This window comes from Barbus barbus (assembly GCF_936440315.1).
Source record: "Barbus barbus genome assembly, chromosome: 2".
NCBI classification, from domain to species: domain Eukaryota; kingdom Metazoa; phylum Chordata; class Actinopteri; order Cypriniformes; family Cyprinidae; genus Barbus; species Barbus barbus.
In genome coordinates, this window is record NC_136730.1 from 29,478,579 (window position 1) to 29,506,408 (window position 27,830).

The window sequence follows — 27,830 nt, forward strand, 5'->3', positions numbered from 1 at the left end:
AACATAAAAGTTATTTTGTCAATATTCTTCAGAATAGTCGAACAGACCTGAAATGGCATTAGGGTAAGTAAATGATGACAGAATTTTCATTTTTTGTTGAACTATCCCTATAAAAGCTCACTGATTCCAAATAAGTCCTTAAAAGACTACATAATGCCATACCAGTAGTTTATTTACTTTGTCTTTCTTTTCAAGAGTGTGAAGGCTTAATTAATGTCACCGGGTATTATTTATGATCAGACTTCAAGTGTTTGCTTTGGCTAGAGCATGAAAGACTAGAGCAGTAGAAGTCACTCTATGCCAAGTCACAAGTTCATAGTAAATCCATTTTTAATATTTAATGTAATCTTATAAGATTGAGGACAAGGGTCAGCTGGCCCTTGCTGTTATTACAGTGAACCCTTCCTCTGCTCACCCTGGTGACCGCATTCCAGCTGCATTTTGGATGGGATATCTCATTGCCATGGTAACTGAGAGAGGCCCTTGCATCTGGGGTCCTGTTTCCTCTCACCCTATACCAACCCCTTCCCCCAGAACTGATCCCATGGCCTCTGTCACCCACTGGCCATCCACCCAGACCTTTCGAATGCCAGCTGGTCAGTGTGATCACAAGACTAGATTTAATTAGATAGCAAGTACCGGCAGCATGGAGGGGGAACTGCTAATCGGACATCTAATTAGAGAGTTAGAAAAGACTATTCTGAAATATTTGGAATATTTCATGTTATTTTAAAACAAAAAGTAGAACTTTAAAACATGAGTAAAAGTTGACTTATAATTGAATAATATAACTATTGGCAGTTTCAAATTTCTTATATTATTCGATAACATAAATGAATAATGAGGAGTGGGAAATGATTATTGTAATTTTCTGAAATATTCCTAACAATATAACTTACATTTGACTTGACAAACAGTGAGTTGCCCTATTTTCAGTCGAGTTGCTTGCGGTCTCTCTCCTCTGCTGTGACCTCAGCTGGTTCAACTCACTTTTCTGCTTCTATGTGTTGTTTCACACCTCATGTTCTGTCTGTTCCCACAGGCTAGGGCTGTGCCTGCAATTTCTTTTCATTTTTGGAGGAGCTTTAGACAGGCTAGGCAAGCGAACTCTCCGGCTTTGTGCCAGCAGCCGTCCCTAGGCAGCTGACCAAGCTCCTTCTTAGCCTCTTCTCAGACCCGGATCCAGCTCTCCAGACTGCTTATGTGACAGAGGGTTTCACGGCCAGCCTCATAACTCATACATGTCTGGTTCCTCGCAGCTCTCAAAGGGCCTGCGCTCAGCAGACTCTCAGCCGTCTTTTGTTTTCTCTTCTTTAAGAAGGAGACGAGGGCAACTGCTGTTGTTGGCCATGACCATGAACCAGCCGTCCTGTGTTTTCACACAGCCCCGTGTCAGTGTTAATACGCATCTGTTACACGCATCCCATGTATATTAGTATTATATGCTTTATGAATTGCAAACTATGTTCCAAATGATGCATGACCAAATTATTTATTCAGCTATGATCTTTTATCCCATACAAACAACAAATACAATTAATTCAATGGGTTCTTTGTCTATTGAGCTGTCGTTATATATCACGGTCATGGGATTGCAGCATTGAGTTGCAATAGGTGCACAGCACACAGTGGACGATTTTGTCCTGGACATACCTCATAAATATTTTTAAAAGGCAATACTATTCCTCATGAGGAATATCTAGATCGCCAAAGAGCACTACAGTGACAGCCATTCACATTTTCCACATAATAAAGCTGTATTGTTAAACCCATTCTCAAAGCAGACGTCTCATTGCTCAAATAAATTACCTCCCTGTACTTACAGAGTTATATTGTAGCACAGAATTTTGCATTATGTCTGTCGAATCAATTAACTCTTTATACTTACACTGTTATGTTCTAGTAAATTTCACATTAAGTCTCAGTTACAATCATATCTCTTCGTCATGAGCGCATAATATCACTAATATATGCATTTAGTGCTCTTTTGTGTAAGCGTAGTGTGTCTGTCTCTTTCATTCTGCAGGAATTAGTGCTGGTAGTGTTCTTTGGTGTGGAGTATGTGGTACGTCTGTGGTCAGCTGGATGCCGGAGTAAATATGTGGGAATTCAGGGCAGGTTTCGCTTTGCCCGAAAGCCCATTTCTGTTATTGGTGAGTGTGTAAATTCATTATCAAAATGGCCTGTTGAGTTTTCTGGTTTCTGTTATCGACCTGTCCACATATTTTTCTTGTCCATGTTTCTAGACCTGATTGTAGTGGTGGCCTCCATTGTTGTATTGGCAATTGGCTCTAAAGGTCAGGTATTTGCCACCTCTACTGTCAGGTAAGGTTAATGTTATAATAACAAGTCCAGGGTCTTGTCCCTTATGACACAGGATTAATGAGACTTAGATGTAACTCTTTTGCATTGTTTTAAAGTCATGACATGATGTTGTTTACAGAGGAGTCCGTTTCCTTCAAATCCTGCGAATGCTGCATGTGGATCGACAGGGAGGAACCTGGCGGCTGCTTGGATCGGTAGTCTTCGTTCATCGGCAGGTGAAGCATATGTTTTGTTTTGTTTTTCTCATTCCTGGGTTTGGAATTATGTAAAAGGTTCTTCATGGAACCATGGATGTCAGTAAAGAGCCTATCATTTTAAAAATGTTTTATGTGATGAATTGTTGTAGAAAAAAATCCATTTGTCAATGGTTTGTCAATAGTATAAAAAACGATATTCAATTCACAGTTAATTCTCATTGAAATGTGCATTCCTAGTCTGTGAAAAGGATCCATTTCCCTGATCAGTAGTCCATTAATATGCCAGTGTTTTAGGAATCAGTTAGGTTTCACGCTCTTAAAATGAAAAGTTCTTATTAGAACCAACAGGAGATTATTGCCATTTAAGTCTGGGTTAAATATTAATTTTAATGATCTTCATGTGAACGGTCTTAATACTGATTCATAAAATCCTGTTTGCTCTATATCAGTGGCTGCTTGAAATATATTTGTAAAGAGTTTGTCTCCTGCAGATGTAACGGTGTTCTGTTGAAGGTGACTGTGCCTTGTTATTAATGCTTTCAATTAATATTTGAAGTACTAAATTCAGTATCAGTGTTTCCTGCACTACTTCTCAACAGCAGCGGGACTCTTTAGCGATAAACCTAAAGGAATCATATTTTACTGTCAATGTAAGTTTGCAGTCTGAATGATATGAATGTGATACATTAAAGACAGTGTACCACTAATTAATGGCAATGAACATCTTTCTATTGAGTTGTCCTTGCAGGATCTGCCTAAAAACGAACACAGGCTACTACACAATGAGTGTATTCTAAATCGTGGACAAGTGAGCCATTTTAGTGAATTAGTTTAGTGTAGATTTTTAGTGAATAAAAACATAAAAGTGAAGCCAGAATGAGCTGATACTTTTAATAAATAATTCAGAATTAATTTACATGAAACATTTCCCCATATACTGTAATTTACATTATTAGCGTTTTATAATGAAATAGGAAAGTGATATCAAAATAAACACTATAACTGAAACACACCCAAATATACAAACTGAATCTCTATGCAGCACTAAAGCTGCAAAATTTAATTGAAGAATTGTTATTTTTAACATTATAGAGTATAACAGCATTTCCTCTTTCTAGGAACTGATCACAACTCTTTATATCGGATTTCTTGGGCTCATCTTCTCTTCTTACTTTGTGTACCTGGCAGAGAAGGATGCAGTGGATGATAGAGGTTTTACAGAGTTTAGCAGCTATGCTGATGCTCTGTGGTGGGGTGTGGTAGGTAGACTTTCACTGACACAATGGTTATTACATGGATAATTGAAGGCATACATCAATGAACTGGATCATGTTGGGTAATGGGTGTTGCATGTCAATGTCCTTTCTGTACATATGCTCAGGTGACAGTAACCACTATTGGCTATGGAGACAAGGTCCCTCAGACTTGGATAGGGAAGACCATTGCATCATGTTTCTCTGTCTTTGCCATCTCCTTTTTTGCCCTCCCTGCTGTAAGTTACAGAGAATTAATAGCCAGAACAATTGTTCCTCACACAGCAGGCCAGTGTATGAGAAGAATGATAGTATTTCCCCACAGGGAATCCTAGGCTCTGGTTTTGCTCTGAAGGTGCAGCAGAAACAGAGACAAAAACATTTCAACAGGCAAATTCCAGCAGCTGCAGGTCTGATACAGGTGTGCCTTACTGTTGCCTATAGATATAATATTGCTTATTATTTGTCAGTCAAGAGGATGGTCAGACTTTCCAGAGTTGATCTGTTTCTTCTATTCTCATGCTAAAGGCATCCTGGAGGTGTTTTGCCTTAGAGAACCGTGATTCTGCCACCTATAATTTATTTGTGAAAAGGAACATGAGCAGCTCAGTGTTCAGCCCTAAATTAAAGGTAGGCTACCTACCTACTTTAACATGCATGCACAGATCGAACAGACTCACTACAGCAATTTACAAACACAAAACTTTGTCTCTTATGTGAAAAGAGTAGTAGTTAGAATTTTTTCATGCTTGTTTTTCTAAGTATTATAGTACAATTTATATAAAATTACAGTATTTGTGACCCTGGACCACCAAACCAGTCAGAAGTAGCATGGGTATATTTGTAGCAATAGCCAACACTATATTGAGTGGCTCAAAATTATTGATTTTTCTTTTATGCCAAAAATCATTAGGATATTAAAGGTGATTTTCTCTATATTTAGATTTTTTTGGACCCTCAGATTCAATATTTTCAAATAGTTGTTTTTCAGCCAAATATTGTCCTAACAAACCATACATCGATGGAAAGATTATTTATTCAGCTTTCAGATTATGTATAAATGAAACAAATTGATCCTTATGACTGGTTTTCTGGTCCAGGGTCACATTTATTAATCTTTTGAATTAGCTTTATTTTTCATTTTTAGTTTAGTTTTCATTTTAGTTTGTTTTTGTAATTTTGTAATATGTTCTTTTTAACAAAAAATATTTCTATTTCAGCTCTAATTTATAGTTTTTTATTTCAGTTTCAGTTTTAACCATTTTAGTACTTCAACTCTATTTTATTTCAATTAGTTGCCAAAGCAACATTTTTAGTTTTATGCTTTTGTTTATGTTGATCATTTTATTTTACTTCAGCTTTATTTCAGTTGACAAAAAACAATTTTAAATGGTTTTAGTGTTTCATTGTGTTTGTGTGTGTGTGTGTGTGTGTACTTGTTTAACTATACTTGTGAGGGCCAGATATCTTCATTTATACAAAGAAATAATTATATAATAGTCTATGTCTTGTTTTAAACTTGAGTACCAGCAAAGAATAAGTAGTACCATTAAAGTTTCTCAAGTGCTTAGATTTTTTATTTTTGAAATTGTTGATTTTTTCTTTGGGTAGGTGAAGATGAGGAAGAAAATGAAGAGTAATGACAGGGATGATGGACTGAGTTCTCCCCCCGTACCTTCCATAACCTATGACTCCTTAGATGATGGGAAGGATGGTGGACCAGACACAGTGTGCAGTATTCAACAGTCAGGTATTACCAGTAATAATACGATACTGATGATCTTTTCTCTCGCTCTTTCACACTCTTGCCCCTTCTGTGAGAATCTCCATTCTCACAGAAGGGGCAATCGCACACAGAAGATGTGGTGAGCTCCAGTCAGTGTCTATTTGTCTGTACTCACTTGCTAACTACCATTCCCTATGCCTGTTGTTTTTTTTTTTTTTTCACAGATAAATTTATAATACTTACTCTTTAATTGAACCACATACCATTTTGTGTTTGTAAACCTTCATATTGATCACAGTATAAAATAAATACACATTTGATTTGAAATGTGCCATTTTGAAAGCATTGAGCTTGATCTCGCTCTCCTCACAGAGCGGGTGCCATCCTGGAACTCTCTATCCTCTTTCCAGTTCTCTACACCACCAGGTAGGTAACAAAACTTTGTTGGCTTGTTGAAATTGGAAAATGCAAAGACGTCTCAGTCTGAAATGATGTGTGTGTTTTGTGTGACTTTAGGGAGAAAGCCTGGGATTTTGGAAATGCAGCCTCGGCCCACGCTCCAGAGGAGCAGCAGCATTGCAGATGATATGGAAACAGAGCCGGAGCGGGAGATTTCACTTGTTCCAGTCACTCATGTGTCTCAGTGAGTAAGAACATACCATTTTTAGCATAATTTAAACCGAGTATATATATGCCAGTCGTAGACAGCAGACAGTCAGTTATTCAAGTTTCGGAAAGTTTCAGCTACTTATAATCTTTCAGAACTCTCACGGATGGCACGTCATGCGATATGCGGATGGGCAATTAAAAAAGTGTTAGCTTGATGGTGTCAGAGTTAGCACACTCCTGCAGTTCACACTCACAATATTGCCTCTGTAAATTCAAATGGGGTCTAATCATCCTGCAAATCTCTGCAGTCACTGGATTCTCAGTTCAAATCTTTAAAACACTTTTAACACATCTGCGCCATCTCTGCTGGAACACATCTCAGCTTTCCGAGCCCACCCACCTCGAGTGAAAACGTGGCTGGAAGTGCGCGGTGTATGGGCCCTAAAGCATTCCCATGAAGAGCGGTTATGTTGCAGGCTGTGTTTTGCCTGAGAGGAGGTCATTATCAGAATCTCTTTGGCCCATTAGCTGTTCAGCATGTGGAACAGCGCAGGGCCTGTGTATACTGCAAACCATTTACTTACACAGGCCATTGAACGATCCTGTCCCTGAATAATCTAATGAACCATGTCTCTGTTGGGGGTATACAGCCCATTTGATTATCCAGAAAGCCCCTTTCCATTTGCGATGGGATCCTCCACTCTAGAGTGTCTAACCTTCTATTACCTGATTATCTGAAAATACAAAGATGTTCAGGGTTTTTCCAGCTTGAACTTTTATTTATTTTGAGAAACCACAAGAGGGCAGTGGAGGTGTTTTTGTGGACCAAACCCTTCTCCTGGCACTTCAAAGCATGAGTTTCTTTGAGTGTACACACTCATGGCCAAATCGTACTATTGCTGCTTTAAATGTGTATTATATTTATATAGGGTGACGTGGGAAGTCAAACTGAGAAAAAGCATCATTTGAAACACAATCTGGGAGCTATTTAACAGTCTGAGACTGTTTTTCTTCTCTTTGCACAGTTCTTGCGTATTTACATTGACCTTGATGGAGCTGAAGCTGTAGCTGAAGTATTAATCTCAGAGTCAGAATTGATACAATTACATGTTGCTTATACGCTGAGATTAATGTAATCATCTGGAATAATGTAGGTGGATTCCACCAAAGCAACTTAAAAGAGATTTGAATTTTAATTAGGTAAAATTATCATTTTTTTAGAGTCTCAAGTATGATTCCTTTCTAAATCCTCATTCTTAGGAGACATATTGCATCTCCTCTACAAAGGAGCCTTGTCACTACAAGCTTTCATTTGATCTTTGAAGTTTAATGAGCTTTCATTCGCCTCACACTGAGATGCAATGGCAACAGCTGGCTGTTCTCTCCCTCTCTTTTCTCTCTCTCTCTCTTTCTCCTCCTGCTCAGTGTGGGTGTGAGTACATGTTTATTTGTTTATGTCCAGCAGAGCAGGGTGGGGACTCAAAAAGACCTGAACCATAATGTTTCTTCTCCTCTCTGCTCATCTTTTCTCATCTTACCCAATCTCTTCTCCTCTTCGCTCCTGCCTGCTCCTCTCCTCTCCCTTAGGACATTTGTCCTGCTCTGACCTTTGACCCAGGCTGTTAACTCAAGAGGTGGGAGAGGCACAAAAGCCTCCTCCTGCCTGCAGCTGAAACAGTTCGGCTGCATTGGGGGTGGGGAAGAACAATGCCACAGAAACATCTCTCTGACCGCTGCGCTCCTAAAACACAATTGAGGATATTAGCATTACCTACACACTCTTACTGCTAAATATAAAACTTTAGGATTGGTTGTGGTGCAATGAGGTGTGGTAAATAATTAATTTATTGTCATTTGAAGGCTCTTAAAGTGTTTTGAATAAAGCAATTCTTAAGAAAGTAATCATAGTCGTTATTTCATATCAAATACAAAGGTGTTTTTCGCAGCTGCCTGGATCAAAGAAAATAAACTCCTGTCCAGAGCGACACAGGTATAAAGATGAAATCAAAGCAAATGCAGGTGCGTCTGAAAGTGCCCATTTGTACTAGCACGTATCTGCTGTTGCAGTCTTGTAGGGCTGTGGTGTGAGGTTTACCAAAGGAGACCCGAGCTGAAAAGATTGATTTATTCTCAGTAAACAGAGAAGGACTTCTAGTGGCGGAGGCCAAGCCAGGCCGTCTACACTGCTGCAGAGACAAAGAGCCATTGTCTGCGACTCTACACACGCCAACAATAGCCTGATTGACAAGCGGCCCTAGTCGTAATGGGCTTCTGGGCTAAAGAGCGCAACAGTGACTTTTGTTAGAAATACTCTTGTCTTCCAGAGCAATAATCTTCATGCTGGTAATTTCACAGAAATTCTATGTACGAGAACATTATATACATATTTTAGTATCACCAAGTTCATGAAAGTATTTTTGATTCAACAGTTAAATATATGAAATATTTCCCACACACAGAATCAGGTTTGCCTGTTAGAACTGAGTATAGTGTGTGTGATGAGAGTATGCCTGTGTGATTTGGAGTGTGAGGCGTGCTGAATGGGACAGAAACATTGGCTCACTAATGCCTCTTCAGCGCGGCTTGCCAGCACAAGTTTCTTTATCTTGCCCGTCACGGCCCCCTTTCTTCCCCCCTTAACAGTAATTGTGTTTCGTTACAGTGTGTTAGAGCTAACGAGGGACATGGAGCGAGAGTCAGCCAAGCAGTGAAAGACAGACAGAGCGAGAAGGAGAGTTGCTCAGCAAGAAAGAACACATCCCAGATGATTCTCTCATTTGCTGTCAAACCAAAAGCCCAGCAAGAGATTCTGTAGAAGTTTGTAACAGAACACTGCACATGGTGAACTTGACAACTAATCGGACAAATTCCTGCGAGCAGCGGTTGCCAGCAGCAGTGGTTTTTGTTTGTTTTGGGGTTTTTTTACAAAAATTGGACATGATGAATAGCAAAATGATGCAAAAATTCTGTCATCATTTACTCACTCTCTTATTGTTCTAAACCTGACCTGTCTCCAGACAGATGAATCCATGACAATATTAAAGAAATGGCTGAAAACTTAAAAAGACTTTAAAAAAAAAAAGAGTGCTGTCAAATGGTTAATTCCGATTAATCACATCCAAAATAAAAGTTTTTATTTACATAATATATCTGTGTGTACTGTTTATATTTATTATGTATACATAAATACACACACATGCAGTATATATTTTGAAAATATTTACATGTATTTACATGTACATTTTTATATTTATTTAAGTTATATTATATATGAATATATTTAATATATAAGGGTAGTTGACGTATCAATGTGTCCTATGGTGTGACGGAAAAATGTAAAAAAAAAAAAAAACCTCTAAGATAAACCTCTCTCATGTTATTTGTAACTATAAGAATGTAGATACATTTTTCTCATGTTATTTGTGTTAAGTTTTTTTCTACATTTTTGCTATGTCACACCATAGGACACAGTCCAATTTTTATTTGTCAACTACCCATAAACGTAGCATAATTCTCTTAAATATATACATGCACGGTTGTGTATTAATATATACATTATAAATATGCACAGTACACATGCATATACTATGTGAAAAACTACTTTTCATTTGGATGCGATTAATCGTTTGACAGCACTAAAAAAAATATATTATTATTATTCAGTGCTTTCCATTCACTATTTCTTATTTCTTAAGCTTATACTGTTCAGGACAGTGTTTGAAACTTGTATTGCTAGCATCAGTTATTACCTGATGAATCATTTGTAGGCTGCTTTGGATAAAAGTGTCTTCCAAATGAATAAATGTATAATGTAAAAATATATTTTGGAAAAAAACTTCTCTGTGTTTTATATATATATATATGTGACCCTGGACCACAAAACCAATCTTAACTGTCAATTTTTCGAAATTGAGATTTATACATCATCTGAAAGCTAAAAAAAAAAGCTTTCCAATGATGTATGGTTTGTTAGGATAGGACAATATTTGACCGAGACACAACTATTTGAAAATCTGTAATCTGAGGGTGCAAAAAATCGAAATATTGACAAAATCGCCTTTAAAGTTGTCCAAAATGAAGTTCTTAGCAATGCATATTTCTAATAAAAAATAAAGTTTTGACATATTTACGGTAAGAAATTTACAAAATATCTTCATGGAACATGATATTTACTTAATATCCTAATGATTTTTGGCATAAAAGAAAAAGCGATAATTTTGATCCATGCAATGTATTTTTGGCTATTGCTACAAATATACCCCAGCGACTTAAGACTGGTTTTGTGCTCCAGGATCATATATATATATATATATATATATAATGAAGGTCAGTGTGGTACAGTGTTGTTTGACCACACTGACTTGTATTGTATGAGGAAAAAAACTGTTTAAATATTATTTAAATGATCTTTTATGTCCTGCAGAAGAATAAAAGTCATACAGGTTTGGAATGATGCGAATGACAGTAAATGATGACAGAATTTCTGATTTTGCGTCGACTTTTATCAGCTTTTTCAAATTCTAAAAAAATAATCACACAATACATATGCCTCCTTAACAATACATTTGTTGTCTCTCAACACCAATATTTTTGTTTCACTTTGTGAAAATAATATCAATGTGCCATATCGGGTTTCTTTCAGGCGGCCCAGCAAAGTTAGTGACTTTGTTAGCTGGCAACACGATATGACAAAAGGCTTGGAGGCCCCTGGTGATGTATAAGAACTTGCGTTGAAATGAACGCTGTCAGTTTCTTTGCTGCTGTAATGTTTAGGATCATAAAAGGCCACAAGTTTGGGACATAAGCCATTTAGTCATGGTGTATAGCAGCGGAGGACTCAATGTCAAAGTGAATGCTGCATCGCTGTGTGTCACTCCTCATAAGGACATTTAATACTCTCCGTATTCGCCTGGCGCTTTGATGCTCAGGATGAAAGAGATCTTTGCTTGGCTGAAACCAGAGGGACCCCTGCTGCGCGTGTGTGCGAGCATCTTGCGCCCGCACGTCTTTGTGCGCACATATGTGTGTGTGTGTGTGTGTGTGATGGCTTCTGGCCAGCGGCTCAGACTCCGCCCCGGGCCGTACAACGTCCAGCCTCTGGTCAGCTATTATCAGTCATTACTGCCTCAGTGGCCCTTATCTTAGATGACCACTTATTAAAATGTCATTGAGGTATTTGAGCTTGAAGGGGAAGACGGAGCTGATATTTGGGATAATGTCCTGTACCGTGCAGCAGAGCCCTCTAAACCTTGTGATTCTCAGACCGCGGCTAATCAGAGCAATCTTCCCCTCCTCTTCCACAGAGCTATTCTTAGACACACAGGGGCCCCATGAGCCTTTTAGTGCCATAGTGCCACGATCCTGCAGCCTGTGGCGCAACACCGCCACACAAAGGTCTTCATCCTTTGACTCGCTGAGACAAGTCACAAGAGTGCACATGGCCTCTGTGGGGGACATTGTGGTAATTGACATGTGTTTGTGATTCATCATATGACGTAACAAAACATTAGGGAGGGTTTGAGTATGCGGGTCGTTCCTTTGGGATGATTGAGTTGTAAATTATATCATGCTGTTGAAGTTTCTAAACAAAAGTTTAAGTTTGAAAACATGTTTAAATGTTTTTAAAAGAAGTCTCTTATGAAACAGTAATATTATGAACTATTATTAATATTTAAAATAACTTTGTTCTGTTTTAATATATTTTAAAATGTAATTTATTTCTGTGATGGCAAAGCTGAGTTTTCAGCAATCATTACTCCAGTCCTTCTAATATGCTAATTTGCTTCTCAAGATGCATCTCTTATTATTATCAATGTTAAAAGTGGTTGTTCTGTGTAATATATATGTATATATATATATATATATATATATATATAGGGTACAACGGGGCTAAAGGCCCACATTAGAAAAAAAAATGTGCTATTCACTGCGCCTAAAATGTATAATTGCAGAAAAAATATATACGTTGTAGTGAACATTAATGGAGCAACAGATTTTGTGTGAAAATAAATCATTCAAGTTGTTTATTTTATTTAAAAATCTTATAAATGTATGAGGTGGCAAGAGGGTCCTTTTACCCCACACACGGGGTAAAAGGCTCACTAGCATGGGGTAAAAGGCACACGTTATTGATACAAATAGTTCAGCTAAAATAATGTTGTTTTTTTAATAATGTCTAAGTTAATGCTTGTTCAAAACAATACATTTAGCTAAGTTTGTACTATTTTCTGCTTATTTTGAAAAATAAAATAATTAATTTTTGTTCAGTAAATATACTGTCATTAAAATATGCTAATATAAAAAAATCTACAACATTTAAAAAAAACATAAAATATTAAATCAAGTAAGCACAGAATCAACTTTGCAAAAATATAATGCAGATCGCGTTAAAGATCGGACAAAAGCGGATGTAAGTGCTACGCCAAGTTTTTGTGCCATCTAGTGGTTTAGATGAAAATAATATCAAAGGTATGTGTATTTTTTTTTTTTCACACAAAATCTGTTGCTCCATTAATGTTCATTATATATATATATATATATATATAGTAAATAATCATACATTTATTTCAAGATTCGTTAATGAATAGAAAGTTGGGTCACACATGGTTTTAAGGTTCAATTCTCGCTATTAACAAACCATTAAATTTATGACTTTTTCCTTAATAAACTATTAATTTGCTGCTTCTTAATAGTTAGTAAGGTAGTTGTTAAGTTTAGTTATTGTGTAGGATTAGGGATGTAGAATATTGTCATGCAGAATATGTGCTTTTTAAGTACTAATTAACAGCCAATATGTTCCTAATAGGCATGCTAATAAGCAACTAGTTAACAATGAGAATTGGTCCCTAAACTACAGTGTTACCGAAAGTTAAAAAGAACAGCATTTATCTGAAATAGAAAGTTTTTGTAAAAAGGTCAAATCTGGAGAAAAGCTTCTGGCACAAATGTAAATTAAGTAAAATGTACAGCTCTGAAAACTCTAAATAATTATGAAAACATAATACAATGAATTAGGAAAATAGATAGTTTGTGACTACTTATCTTCATAAATTTATTTCAATGTAAATGAACTATTTATGTGTTTGACATATATTTATCATTATTCTTCTGCAATTTTGCATGTTCTCATTTAGTCGCACATCTGTCTGATTGAGTTTGTCTATTGCAGTACCACTGAGGCCATGTTGGTGTGAAAGAGAGTGTTTGTGAGTGTGTGTGTGTGTACATGGATGCTTTCCAAGATTAGAGAGAAGCCCGGTGATTGTTATGTTTCCTGTTTATCTACATTCGATTACACTCAGATTAACAGAGGGAGGTCAAATAACAGGCTCATTTTCCTACCTTAAACATAAAAACAATCAAAATGAAATGCCACTGAATCTCTATCACCTTTGCAGATTCAGTTATTTTTATGCAGTTAATATAAGAACTATTTTGGTCCGTAATATGTTCACATCTCTCTTAAGCTTCTCCTTCCCCTCTGAATTCTTGCTCTCCGTCCCCAAAGTCAAATCAGTTTAGCACTAGTAATCAATAGAAAAGATGCTGCACATGTTGCCCTAAGGAGCGGTCGCTGACCTTGGATCAGGTGTTCTCTCATCTACCCTCCACTAATGAGGGTTAGTAGATGCACAGAAGGGTGGATGTCATTATCTAACACTGCATGTAGAGCCAAGCTGAGATCACCTCCTCAGACCAAATGTTGAACACGCCCTGTTAGAGTTAATTGGAGGTCGGGAGTTTGAGACTTTGGCCTGAAGTGTTGATTGTACTAATGGTGTGTTTATTTCCTGTCCCATGACGCACTTCTTTGATCTTTATTTGGTGCAATTATGACAGCCTTTGTCACAAGTACGGCATCACTTGCTATTTACATGTACAAGCACGCAAACTCAGATCTTCAGCTTGCCTATAAAATATAATGCAGCTTTTGATTGGCTTGTATTTTAACAATTAAAACCGCACAAAATGGGTTGGTTTTTATTTCATAATGGATTTAATTTGTGATCTGTACATTAACATGTAAACCAATGCTTTGAAGTTCATCCAAAAATGGAACTTCTGTCAATCTCAACCTCATATCATGGAAGCCTGTTTCTGCCACGTAAAAAAAAAAAAAAAAGTTAAATTGTGACTTTTCTCTAATGTGCTGAATGTCACAATTCATGTGTTTATCTTTGAATCCTATGTTTACATCTTGCAATTTATTTATTTATGTTTTGGTTTTGTTTCTGCCATGGAATAATATAAATACACACACATATATGGCGTTATCTCTCACATCTATGACTTTTCTTTTTAGAATTGTGACAAAAGCTAGCACTAGTGACTTAAAAACTTTTTTTTTTTGCATTTAAAATCAATGGGGTCATACATACTTACATAGATACATACATACATACAAACATAATCATAATATGACTACCTTTAAAATGCATTATACATAAAGGCTTCAAATAATGCATACAGGTTTGGAGCGACGTGAGCAACTGATGACAGAATTTTCATTTTTTTAGTGAACTACCCCTTTGATATTTTTCTCATAGCAAACGTTGATTATGTCTTGCTCGATGTGGGATTATTGTTACAATGTTAGTACATTAAGGTACACAATGCAGCGTGAGTGCCGTCTAGACATACTTCTTTGCGTGTTCCAGTAATCTGTGGCCCTCCATGTGGATATGCAGTTTCTTTCACATCTGGCTGCTATTGTTTAGCAGGCTCAAAAAAAAATAAAAAATTGGGAATGGAAGAGAGAAGGCAGTCTGCCTTTAGCAGAAAGAAGACCTTATATGATTGCCTCCTTTTCTCTCCCTATCTGTCTGTTTGCCTGTCTCTCTGTCTCTCTCCATCTTTTTCTTTCTTTCTTTCTTTCTCTCTCTGTCCCAGTGGGAGTCTCTCTCCCTTTGCGTACGTCTCCACCAGTGTTCACCATTAGCCAGGCTTTGTGCCAGCACTAGAGGCAGATGGTGACCCTGCTGAGGTCATGAGACCAGCGTTGCTATGCTGGTAACCATGACTGGAGAGAGGAAGTGGCACTGCCTCAGGGACAGATGGGGTGGTTCCCATGTTCTATCTCTTGTGTCTCCCACCTCTCTCTCTCTCTCTCTCTCTCTCTCTCTCTGTCATCTTTGCATGCTCCATTGGAATGACAAACACCCATGGAGTTATGATTCCTGAACTCTGTGCAGATCTCTGGCAGATTATATAACTTATCAATTTGGATTCTGTAGTTTCAAATAACGTTCCACCAAAACGTGATCTTCCTACCATACTGATCTCTGAAATGCATGTCACACTGATCATTATACCATAAACACGTATTGCTCAGGAGTAATGCAGCACTGGACATGAGGTAAACCTGAATGGAATTAATTTCCTTATATATGTATAAATATGACTTTATACACTACTGTTACTGTTTGTGTACTTTAAAAAACTATTTCTATTTTAAGTAAATACTGTTCTTTTGAGCTTTCTATTCATTCATGTTTCTTGAGCTGCAAATCATCAAATTAGAATGATTCCTGAAGGTGACACCAAAGCTTTTGCTTTTCGCAGAAATGAATTTCAAAATTATTAGATTATTATATTATATTAGAAAGGAGTTATAAATTGTACTAATATTTGACAATGTTACTGAATTTTGCAGCAGAGACTTCTTCATTTTGTATGATAAAAAAAAAAAAAAAAAAAAAATGATTTAACCAACCATTAAGAGCAGTAGTGTATTTATAATAGTTTCCACATGACTCAATGTTTCTCATGGTATAAAGACCTTTCAAATTCGACAAATATATGTTGTGCCAATACTAATTTCTCTACAAAATTAATGTTTTAATTATATTTATGCATTTTTAAGTTGGACTGGAGAGTGAAGAAAAAGCAGTAAACAAGTGAAGAGTCAATAATATACATTTGTTAAATCAAAACTGTTGTTTACAGCATAATTCCTAGCTTCTATTTTTGTTATACAAGTTTTGATTATTTTATCATAATTATAATGTGTAGCTGTTTCCAAGCATATATATGCATGGAAATAGATCATAAACTAAGTTATACTAAGTATGCAAAATAGTATCAGTTTTTGTTATCTGAAGTTTTCCATTACCTCCATTCCTCCCCTTTTAATGCTAACTTAACAGGCATTGCATTGCAATGGGTATGATAATGCTCAAAGCTATATGAAGGCTTGCTATTTAACCACTGGCAATATAACCCGGAGGGATGCTGCTTGAAGTCTAGAGTATAGCACCAAAGAGCAGTAAATTGGCAGTTGCCTGGAGCACGGCATATGCCTTATCCCTCATTTCCCTGTAGCCCGCGGCCAAGGAGAAACCAGAAACTGTCAGCCAGCAATGTCCATTAAGTCAATGAGGCTTGATAGCCTGCAGCCAGTCTACTGCTAATGCATTTTAAAGAAACTTGTGTGAGTGCGCTCCATCTTTTTTCAGAGTGACATGCAACAGACACGAGCCTTAGCATGCTAACATGATACAGGCACGTATCGCATATAGCTGTCGTGCAAGAGAAAGTGTACCTCTCATACTTTGGCGTTCTTTGAGACAATGTCCCGTTCCCCTAGATAACCTTGGGTCTCCTGGGAGTCAGCGCCCTTCCCCCCACCAAATCTCAGTGCTGTGGTTTTTTGAAACCTTTGAAAAGCAGAGAGAACCTTGTATTTTCTCTTAGACACTGTGTCCTGGCGTGACCCTTGTGCTCAATGGAAACTTGCAAAAGTCCTGACCACATTAACAGCATCTGGAGTGGCTCTGGGCTGCACCTGAAGGTCCTGCTGGAGGCTGATAGGATTGTTTTGCAAATGATATTGAAAATGTGAAAGGTCATTGATTGTGCTTAGTTAGTTAGGGGTGACATATACAACCATAATGTCAGATGCCAGATTTATGACCATAGATAAAACATCTACATCAGAAATGTAGTTCTCATTTCCGAAATCTGTAAAACTCTTCAGTAATCTTAAGACTTAAATGGATAGTTCACCCAAAAATTTAAATTCTGTCATTAATTACTCACCCTCAAGAAGTCGTTCCTCTTCAAAACGCAAATTAAATTAAATTTTGATGAAATCCGAGAGCTTTCTGACCCCCCATAGACAGTAACGGCAGTACCAGGTTCAAGGTCCAGAAAGGTAGTATAAGGACATTAGTCAATGTGACATCAGTGCTTCAACCTTAATTTTATTAAGCTACAAGAATAAATTTTGTGCACAAAGAAAACAAAATAATGACTTTATTCAACAATTTCTTCTCTTTGGTGTAAGTCTTCGACGTGTGTTCAGGGGAATAGATGCACAAAGGTTTTACTTGTTTGGAACGACATGAGTAATTAATGATGGGGTGGTGATGGCGCAGTGGATAAGACACATGCCTTTGGTGTGAGAGACCCGGGTTCGAATCCACTGTGAGACACCAATGTGTCCCTGAGCAAGACACTTAACTCCTAGTTGCTCCAGAGGCTTGCGACCTCTGACATATATATCAATTGTAAGTCGCTTTGGATAAAAGCGTCAGCTAAATGAATAAATGTAAATGTAATGACAGAATTTTCATTTTTGAGTGAACTATCACTTTAAATGGCTAGTTCTTCAAAAATGTATCCTACTGACTCATCTTCATGACGTTCTAAACCTGCGTGACTTTATTTCTTCTGTGGAGCACAAAAGACAATATCATGAAGAAAGTTTTTGTCCATACAATTAAAGTCAGTGGGGTGGAAATCATTGGCTTTCATTGTGAGGGAAAAAGCAGCCATTTTTCAAATGAGCTTTGTGTTGCACAGCTGAAAAAGAAAGTAATACATGTTTAAAATGACATGAGAGTGAGTAAACAATGACACAGTTTTCATTTTGGGTGAACTGTCCCTTTAAAATGGACTTCAAGTATCTTTCTCCATACTAATCATGACACATAAACACACAGGTTGCGGGATTCCCATCGAGCTGCCATTCGTGTGATCCAGAGAATGTTCTACTTTGTGGCCAAAAAGAAGTTCCAGGTAAGATTTTCTTTTTTCTGTTTGCAAATGCAGCTAAAGGCTAATCAAATTAGCATGATGTTATAGAGTTAGCAGAGTTATTATTCGTAATAATATGAGCAGAAATGCAGATTTGTTACTCTTGATTGTAGTGTAAGCTATTATGTGATTTTACGGATAAAGAAACATCAGTGGCTTTTAAATTCACATGTTTCCAGTAATTAACATTCCTTAATGAATTTCAGTAAGCAGCGAATAAGGTGTCTTTTGAAACGTATAGAAGGGAAGATCTTGAATTGGGACTCATTCAGTTACAGCAGATGCTCTGCCTGAGTCCTCAAAAATACATGCTAATGTCAGAGGATTACCTTATTAGCTGTCCTACACACTTTCTCCTCTTTTGTGCGATTGTGCAACACTTGATACTCGTTACTGCACTTTGTTTGTCCTTTCTCTTTGCCCTCCCATCCTCTCGCCAGCCTTTCATTTGACCCGCTATAGCCTCAGTCATCTCTCAATCCCCTTATTTTCTCCAAGTCCTTCTCCCCTCCTCTCACACTCTCTTGTGACACAGAACACACACTTTGGAGTGTTTGTCAGATGCTGCTGGCTAGATTTGCTGTGTCTGATGTCGTGACAGTGTTTACCCTCCTTTGAATGGCTCTAGCTTCTCCTGAATTGTGTAATTTGTGCCGGAGATGTGTGAATGTTTGGTTATTTCACTGATGTTAATCAAACTGAGCTTAAGTTCTGTAGCAAACGTGGAGCTTCACACATTTTCCCTGTGTTAGTCAGGAAGCTCAAATAAATTTAAATAGCTATAAGCATCATCACCTGTGCTCGATATGCCCTGAGAGCAGTGATCAAGCGTTTGATCAGGATGTACGTTTGGTGTCAGCAGATGAGAATCAGTTTCCTCAAAGTTGACAATCAAAAGGAAATATTTCCCCTTTGGGCTGGTTTGATTTTATTTATTTTTTTGTCTGGTTGTATTAAGTGAAAAGAGTTCACCCTTATGATTATTTGATTCTTCAGACTTTTCATCTAAAGTTTCACCCATATACAGGGCCAACCAGTAGGGCCCTAGGCAAGATCATATCAAGATTTTATCTTTAAAATGTAGAAGTGTGTAAGAAATGTACTTCTTTTTTTTCACTTGAATAGTCCTACATTGTGACAGTTTAATTATGAAAAATACAAATGCATTGTCTCAATGATGCACTTATTGTGTACATACATCTTTTTACATTGTACTTATATTTTTAAAAATACCTTTATGTAATTACATCTGTAATTAATTTCTGTAATTACATTTATGATTACACTGTTGACCCATCCCTAACACCTTAACCCACCCTTAAACCTACCCATACCACCAAACCTGTCCCTAACCTTACCTGTATCCCACCTCAATAGCAGCAAAAGTGTTTTGCAATACAATATTTTGATGTACGTACATAGTAGTTAAGGCCACTTAAGATAAAGTGTGACCCAATTAAAATATTATATCATTTTGGCTGTTTTTGCATGGATGTGTGTTTTTGCAGCAAGCACGTAAGCCGTATGATGTGAGGGATGTCATTGAGCAGTATTCACAGGGTCATCTCAACCTCATGGTGCGCATCAAGGAGCTACAGAGAAGGTGGGATGAGGACTCACTTTATATCACTTAGCAGCAGTGAAGCGTGTGTTGAGAAAAGTGTTTATTTTAACATTGCTATAAATGGATGGCATTTTATAGGTTTAATAGCAAAATTAATGACTGTTTCATGACCTTTGGGTAAATAAAGCTGAGAAGTTAAGAGTACATCCATCCCTGTCGCTGTTCCTGTTCACTGTTTCATCTCCCATTTCTGTGCATCATTTCCCATACTAAACACTTGGCCCTGACAGACTGGATCAGTCCTTAGGGAAGCTGTCCCTCTTCCAGACAAGTTCAGGTAAAGCTAGGTCATTCATTACACCTCTCTCCTCTCTCATTCCTCAACCCCACACAATGTTTTGCTACAGTTTGACCCCTTCGTTGGTCTTAATGTTGCTGTTTATTGTTGTCTTGTACTCTTAGTGCACATTCGTGTTTATGGAGCGTTTTTATGATGTTTTTCTTGGCACCATTTTTGTCTCCTTTAGAGCGCATGAAAGACAAAGGCATAAACACTATTGGCTCCAGACTCAACAGGATGGAAGAGAAGGTAAGGGCTTGAATATTACTGGACATTTATAGCATTTTTGAGTTGTAAAAACACAGGGAAATCTTTATAACTATTGAGGGTTCAAGTTTCTGAAATATCTTTTCAGTTAATACCACAAGCTTTTGAATTTTACTTCGCAATAAACTCAGAAAGCAAGTATTTCCAAGAGGTTACTCATTAGTATATCAATAACAAGTTCCAGTTCTTTAGTTTATTAGCAAATGCACACAGCACAATTGGTTCAGCAAGAACTCTACTGATAAGGATCTGTAAGCTTCATTCATCAAGCCTTAACCTGGAGACAGAAGGAACCTCTCTCTTTCTCTGCCTTCAATCAAACATCACTTTTTGAAGACTTCTCAAACATTCTCTGTGAGCGATGTGTGCTGATAAGGGTGTTAAGACTCTAAAAAGAACAGCTTTCTGGGTTACGTGTGTGTGTGTGTGTGTGTGTGTGTGTGTGTGTGTGTGTGTGTGTGTGTGTGTGTGTGTGTGTGTGTGTGTGTGTGTGTGTGTGTGTAAAAATGAGAGGGCTGCTGGCCCCTCAGAATGACGGGGATTCAGGAGCTCTACAAACACTCAACCTACTCCTGTTCATTTGCCACTCCGGCCATAAATCCTTTTACAAACAGCTCTCATCCCAGACATGAACTCGAAACAGCGTACACACTTGTTCACATGATCTCTCTCTCACATACTCGCTCACTCTCTTTCTCCCCTTTTGTCTCTCGTAGATGTTTGAGTAAGAAGCAAATTGACACATTTTATGAAATGCCTGAAAAAAGCCTGTTCGACATGTTTTAAATTCTTTACTGAGAATGTTTAGAAAAGCAGGAATTAGATATTTTTTACGGGTTTCATAGCTTACATATCTTTAGGGAGAGATTGCATCTTTTTTCAGTTTTGCTGCCTTTTATTTGTTTAAAAAAAAAAAAAAAAAGTAGATTATTTTAGGATTTTATCTCATTGGCTCGCTTTTGTAATGTTAGACACACTTCTGTGGCAATATAGTGACTGATGCATTGAGTATAGCCAAATTAAGTATTTCCCAGCAGGACACGCCGTCTTTAACTTTTTTTTTTTTTTTTTTGTAAAAAACAGTTTGAAAACGTGTCATTAGTTGTAGAGTCTGCGAACAGGATACCTTGCCCCTTACAGTGTCATTCTTCTTCCCATAATTCTGAGGTAAACAGGAAGCAGGCAGTGTCTGGCATAAACAGGAACAAATAGCCTTAACATTTATGCAAACGCCCATCTGAAGTAACTCATTACTGCATCGCTGACACAGTCTTCTTCTTACACTGAACTCTCTTCACATTTAGGGCATTTTTATGTTGGGAAATAATCCTTTTTTAAATATAATTTTTTTTTTATATTATTAAAACATTTAAAAATACAGCAAATATAGAATAATGTGATATATTACAATAAATAAATAAAATAATTTTCTATTTTAATATATTTCATAATGTAATTTATTCTTATGATGACAAAGCAGAATTTTCAGCAGCCTTCAAGGAACTCAAGGGACATTTCTTAAAAATATCAATATTGAAACCAGTACCGCTTAATATTATTATGGAAACCACAACACGGTTTGTTTACATTTCTAATGTTAGGCGATTAGAAGTGTAAAAAAAAAAAACTGCATTATTTGAATTATAAATATTTTGTTACATTACACATATCTTTATTGTCACTGAATAAAACTTAAATTTAAAATTAAAACAAAAAATCTTACTGAACCCAAACTTTGAGTTTATATGTTTTTATGGATTATTATTTAATCTGTTTATTCAGACTACTAAAAGACTTTATAGTGTTTTCCCCCCGTCAAATTTCAAGTTTATACTATTTAATAGAGAATATTCTAAGGTTTATACAGGCAAAATAGTAAATGTGATCTTTTATATTATTATGACTACCTGGTATGCGAGTGTGAATAAATGACAGAATTTGTATTTTTTGATGACTTGTCCTTTTAAGCTTCGACTCAAGATCTTGTTTTTCCTCTGTGGTTAGCAGTGTGCATGTTTGCATTCATGTCTATATGGGGAACGGCTGTATATGTTTACATGCTGGAATCTCCTGCCGCACTCTGTATGGCGGGGTGTGTTTGTGCATGTGTGCATGTGTTTGTATGTGACTGTGGTGCCACTATCATTGTGTAAACTGTGGTTCAGCACGGAGACACTCGTCTGGTTATTTCTAATGGGGTGTAGACAGCACTGGCTCCACACGTCACTTAGCCTCAACCCAAGGGAAAGAACCTCAAGACATTTGGCTCCCCAATTGTAAAATGAAGAATAACAAGTATTTCTCTGACAGTTTCTTCCTCTCAGACATAAATCCCTTTAAATATTTAACAAGAATCCCCACTGGTATCGATGTATGTTGTTTTTCATGCACATAGACAGTAACATAAACCGCTCTAAAAAATTTTTTTTGAAATTATAAATAAAACAAAGATTCCCACAGTACAAAATACTATTTTCAGTCTTTTTACTTAAAAATATCACATTTAAATCAGTTTTGGTGGTTCTTTTTTATTAATTTTTTTTCAGTGCATGTTTCAAAATAGTTTATATCAGATGGTATCACCAAAATGGCCCTGTATTTCAATTTTAAATAACTTTAGTACAGACTAGATAATAGTTTCCACTCAATTCACTTTTAACAAATTAGTGTGGCCTAATCTACTCATGTTTCGACTATTCATCATCGCCTATTGATCCAACTTTAATCCCATTTACAACATACAAAAGAATGGAATTATTGCCTTTTTTAGTCTGTTTATACAGATGGGATCTTTTATCAGTCGCTAGTGTTTTACAGCTAGTATTGGCAGTTTGACTCTTATTTACACAAACGCTGTGACGACGTTATTTTAGACACTGTTTTGAAAGATGTGCTGAGGCCACACACTTGCTTCCCCACAGATCACACACATGGACAGGACACTCAACAGCATCGCAGAATCTCTCAACCTCATGTTGGCGAGGGAGAGACGAGGAGATCTGGCCAGAGGGAAGGAACTGCGTAGCAGCTTCCACCGCCAATCAGCCACCTTCAGCCTGTCAGTGCCGAGCAGACAGGACAGCCTGACTAGCTCTGAGCAACTGTCCACACCAACTGTAATTCATGAGGACAGCTGAGTCGCTAAAGCAGCACAAAACCACAAGAGTGCCTGATACTGGGTCAGTTTCAGCCAGAATTATTATAAGAGATCAGGTTTGGCTCAGGTTCAGTTTAAGATATCTTCTTGTCTGACTAATCCTGTTCATCTTTATATTTTTTCAGACAATTGAATTTCTTTTGAAGCAACAAGACTTGTATACATATTTTTAGAATACCATTGTTTAAGTATGATTTTGGGTTTTTGATACTGTTTATTCAGTTATTTTCGTATATAAAAAAAAGTTTTTTTCCATACTTTTTGTGAGTGGTTTGACTACTTCTGCTCCACACTCTTAAAAATAAAGGTCCTAAAAGGGTTTTTGATGTGATGCCATAGAAGAAACAGTGGGTTCCCAAAAGAACCTTTCAGTCAACAGTTCTTAAAAGGACCCTTTTCTTAGTGTGAAGAATATTTCAACTTTTTTTTAACTATATAGAAGTTTGTGTCGTGTAAATTTCCATGGATGCTAAAGATTTTACATGGAACTATAGATAAAGAACCTTTATTTTTAGGAATACAAATGTGAACATTGTAACCTTATTCGGAGGGTTATGAATTGCTGAATGTTTTTAAATGATTTCTGTTGTCAGGAACAAAATGTGTGCTCTTTGCTCTTGTTTATGAATCACTAATAAGCTTTTAGCAGCATAAAAATTAGCTCGGTCCTCTGAATCATGTTTGTATGTATGTTCATGAATGTACTAGACTCTAACAAATGCTTGGTTGAATACAACCCAGTGCTGGGTAAATATTGGACAGAACACATGCTGGGTTGTTTTCAACCAACAGTTGGGTTAAATGCCTTTATTCAACCTTCTGGGAGTAACCCAACCGCTGGGTGAAAACAACCCAATCACTGGGTTCGTCCATATTTTACCCAGCACTGGGTTGTATTTAACCCAGCATTTTTTAGAGTGTAGTTATTGTAAAAAATAACTACTGTATCCTACAAACACTACTGATTCAATTCTCCAATAAAATCCAAACTGTGATTTTTATGAAGTGCTGTGTCAAAAACGCAACATTGACAAAAGTTATATCCTGAATAAACATCTTATTTTTTCTTTCTCATGTTTGCAGTGTTTTCATTTGAAATGTTTCCATTAGGTCAAACGTCTTGGCTATTCAAACACAAGTGTGTGGGCAGTCCGGCCTCCCGCTCTTTTCCTTCGCCATCAGGCCAGAATGGTGCTATTTATGCTAGTGTGGAGGTATTTATGGCATTCAAGAGCAGTTGTCTTTTTTCTAAAAGTCTTTCAGTGACAATTTCAGAATTCCTTTAGAGCATCCCGACAGATCAATGACTTATGCAGCACACGACCATATGGGGAGCACCGTGACCTCTGATCTTATGACAATACATTTGCTCTCAGGGGTGAGGGGCTTTGTTGCTATGGGGATGACTACATGTGCACCCTCTGACCTTATCCTGGGCAGGAACACGGCTGTCCACTCTGCCTTTGTTCGCACACAGCTTCTCGTATGGACCATTGTCAACTGTAATATGTGCAACAAATCAGACATTCCGTCACATACGCATTCCTGAAAAGCATGACAATTGTCTTTATTATCTCGGTACCGTTCTTGAGGGTTTAGGATTAAATTTCAGGAAAGCTAGCAAACCAGGATGTCAGCTTCATCATAAGCCATTTGTGCCGACTTAATCTCAAGTCAATAAAACCAAACCAGATATACCATATCTGTCTTATAAATGGAAAATAAAGGTCCCAAACGGGACGAGGAATAAAACAAGTGCCTGCTACGCTTTAGTCTATACCTCCTCATGGCAGGACAACTATGTCCACAATGGAATCAACAGGACAACAGTATTGGCAGACACCACAGAGAGCAGGCCTGCTACAGAGGGGGTCTGGCCCATATGCCGCCAGATAAATGATAAGCCTTTGTTATTCGTTTAAAAGGACGTGCTGCTGTCACTGTCTCTGGGACCGCTGAGCAAACTTTGGGACCAAATGCCATTAATTCAAGCTAGTGAACCCATAGAGGTGTATCCAGCCTTGAAGACACAGCTTGCCAGTGCCTCCGCTAGTTTTATGGGTTTTATTAGTGAAAGAGAAACAGCTCTGAAATAGAGAGGGCTACAACACAGAGATGAATGGTTTGATGGTTTTGCTGCAAATTGCAGATGTTTGTGTCAAAAAAGGGTAGCAATGTTGGGAAAGTGAGGTCCCTACAGAAAGAAAAATAAATGGATAGCAACTGAGGGGAAACATGAATTGTTAAAAACGACTTATTTTTTTTTAAATTATATTATTTGTTTTCTTTAAATGAACTAGAATAGAAAAAAAGTAGATAAAAATGGTAAGAAAAAAGACTGATAAAACACCTGTCTTTATAGGCTATAGCTATTAACTTATTCCAATTACTTGATCAAATTTTAGTTCAGTGTTTACTGATGCAGTATTTTGCAGTATTAATGCAGAACTTTTCCTTTACACCATTGTTGGTTTTTAGTCAAATAAACGAGCGCGATTTAAATAATGTTTTTGTCCGAATCGAATTGAACTCTTAACTTCATTTAATGATGTACAGACTGCACGGGCTGAATGAATGTGTCTCTGTGGGACTTGCTGATAAAAGTCGAGGTCCCATGAGCCCGAGGAGGTAATCCATCTGGTCAGGAAACCCAGCTGAGCTATAACGGAACATATTGGAAACCCTGTCAATCTGGACATAATGATTTTAGTGTAAAAGCTCAAATAATGAGGTCCGGATAAACCCTGGGGTTCCTCACATTACAAATAACATTTACGTTTATTAAAATCCTCGTTTTTCATTAACAATTATGATGCACGGTGGTGTAATAATATTTTCGTGTCTGCTAGTCTGTATAGTCTGTAGGCTTGCGTAAGATAAAAATTCGTTCAGCTAAACAGAATTATTTTACTTCTTGACCATAATGCTTACTATTGCATAAACCTTTACTCACATTACACCTGTTCTTACATCAATAGTAATTCAAGGCCTATTTTGGTCAGAGTGTAACAAAATACGTAATAATAAAATTATTAAGATTTATTGTATTACTATTATAATTAATTATGTTTACATTCAAAGTGCATGTTTATTTAAACTGTTATCTTTCTGCAATTGAGTTTCACGTCTCTGCGTTATTGGTTTCTTCACTTGAATGAGGGCCAGTCGCTGGCACGACGGACTGGAGCATCTCTGTTTTCTCGCACACGACTAGATACGGACTAGAAACAAAAGCAAACAGGATTTGTGAGCACCGAGTGCTTCTATGAGAGCACAAAGCCTCATTTGCAGGTGAATGCGATGGCACTCGCTTCGCCTTACGCCTTTAGCGGCCTTTGTTCAATTTGGCCTTTTTTGGTGCCAGATGGTCATGGAAATGGGAAACTTCTTTAGAGAAAGGCTATATCTGGCGAAACACTGGCACTCTTCACCTATACCAAACGTGAACGACGCGAATTAAAGGAAATAAATAAATAAATCGGGGTAATAGCTATGTACAATTCGTTGATGAGCATATTCCAGAAGATTTATTTGATTTTTTTTCTGATAAAATTTGATTTCTCAAAATCCCAAAGCTTCTTGATTTCGTGTAAAATCCAAAGAATAAGCTAAACCATTTTCCTATTGTGAATGCTGCCTGTTTTATCGTTTCTTTCCAAGTTTATTATCAAAGTTGTAAAGTATATTAGGCCTACTCTTACAAACGTAGCTGTTCATAACATTTATATTATTTTTATTTTTACGTGGATTGATGTTGCTTTTTTTTCGTCATTTGAGATACAAGACTTTGGCATAGCCTAATCAATGATAAATATGCATTTAAGTAGAAGCGTGATAGCCTACTCTTAATAGTCTATGGTCAAATTAAACGAATCAGTCAAAAAATAATAATAATAATAATCTAGTTGGACAGACTAACTAAATATTCTAGATTTAATATTTTGGTTACGGTTTACCTTTTTTGCTCAGCATTATTTTCGTTTTGGTCACTATTTTGTCTATCGTTTTTTGTTCTCTTTCTTTTGCCTTTAGCTTTTCTCCTGTCTCAATGACATTATAAAGATCTGGCGAGTGGTGGTATCTATAGTAAATGTTATTCACAGATACTGTGTAGGTAAGGGGGAGGGGAGGCAGGTGGTTGGCGTGTAAATAGAAGGAGCCCATTTTGTTCAAGTCTTGGTAAGTGTTTCATTAGCGGGATAGCTGAGAGGGTGCTGAAAATGAAGGTCTTATGTGGACAAAGCGGGGTTCCAAGGGCACCTGCCTCCTTCATTATGGAAAGAAAATGGCATTTAAATCCTCCCTATAGCACGCAGCTGCCCGCATATCCCTCCCCACAAACACTGAGGGCGGAAC

The 27,830-nt window shown here is 37.2% G+C and overlaps 1 protein-coding gene across 2 annotated transcripts in view; it reads left to right on the forward strand.

Annotated features, from left to right (window-relative positions):
- The window catches only part of LOC306843585 (potassium voltage-gated channel subfamily KQT member 1-like), a 43,771-nt gene extending 19,224 nt beyond the window's left edge, over positions 1 to 24,547 (forward strand). The window contains exons 3-18 of one of the 2 annotated variants that reach the window (XR_013781850.1): positions 2,027 to 2,153; positions 2,247 to 2,325; positions 2,444 to 2,540; positions 3,641 to 3,781; positions 3,904 to 4,014; positions 4,101 to 4,196; positions 4,304 to 4,405; positions 5,387 to 5,525; positions 5,874 to 5,927; positions 6,018 to 6,144; positions 18,053 to 18,128; positions 19,655 to 19,749; positions 20,001 to 20,047; positions 20,238 to 20,299; positions 23,239 to 24,199; positions 24,359 to 24,545. Coding sequence is in view for 1 of the 2 variants with exons in the window: in XM_079375121.1 (XP_079231247.1) it covers positions 2,027 to 2,153; positions 2,247 to 2,325; positions 2,444 to 2,540; positions 3,641 to 3,781; positions 3,904 to 4,014; positions 4,101 to 4,196; positions 4,304 to 4,405; positions 5,387 to 5,525; positions 5,874 to 5,927; positions 6,018 to 6,144; positions 18,053 to 18,128; positions 19,655 to 19,749; positions 20,001 to 20,047; positions 20,238 to 20,299; positions 23,239 to 23,454 (1,569 nt within the window). In the remaining variant the exon portion in view is untranslated. Of the gene's footprint in view, positions 1 to 2,026; positions 2,154 to 2,246; positions 2,326 to 2,443; positions 2,541 to 3,640; positions 3,782 to 3,903; positions 4,015 to 4,100; positions 4,197 to 4,303; positions 4,406 to 5,386; positions 5,526 to 5,873; positions 5,928 to 6,017; positions 6,145 to 18,052; positions 18,129 to 19,654; positions 19,750 to 20,000; positions 20,048 to 20,237; positions 20,300 to 23,238 lie in introns of both variants that reach the window. The other variant, XM_079375121.1, reaches the window with a different exon arrangement.
- The last annotated feature ends 3,283 nt before the right edge of the window (positions 24,548 to 27,830 follow it).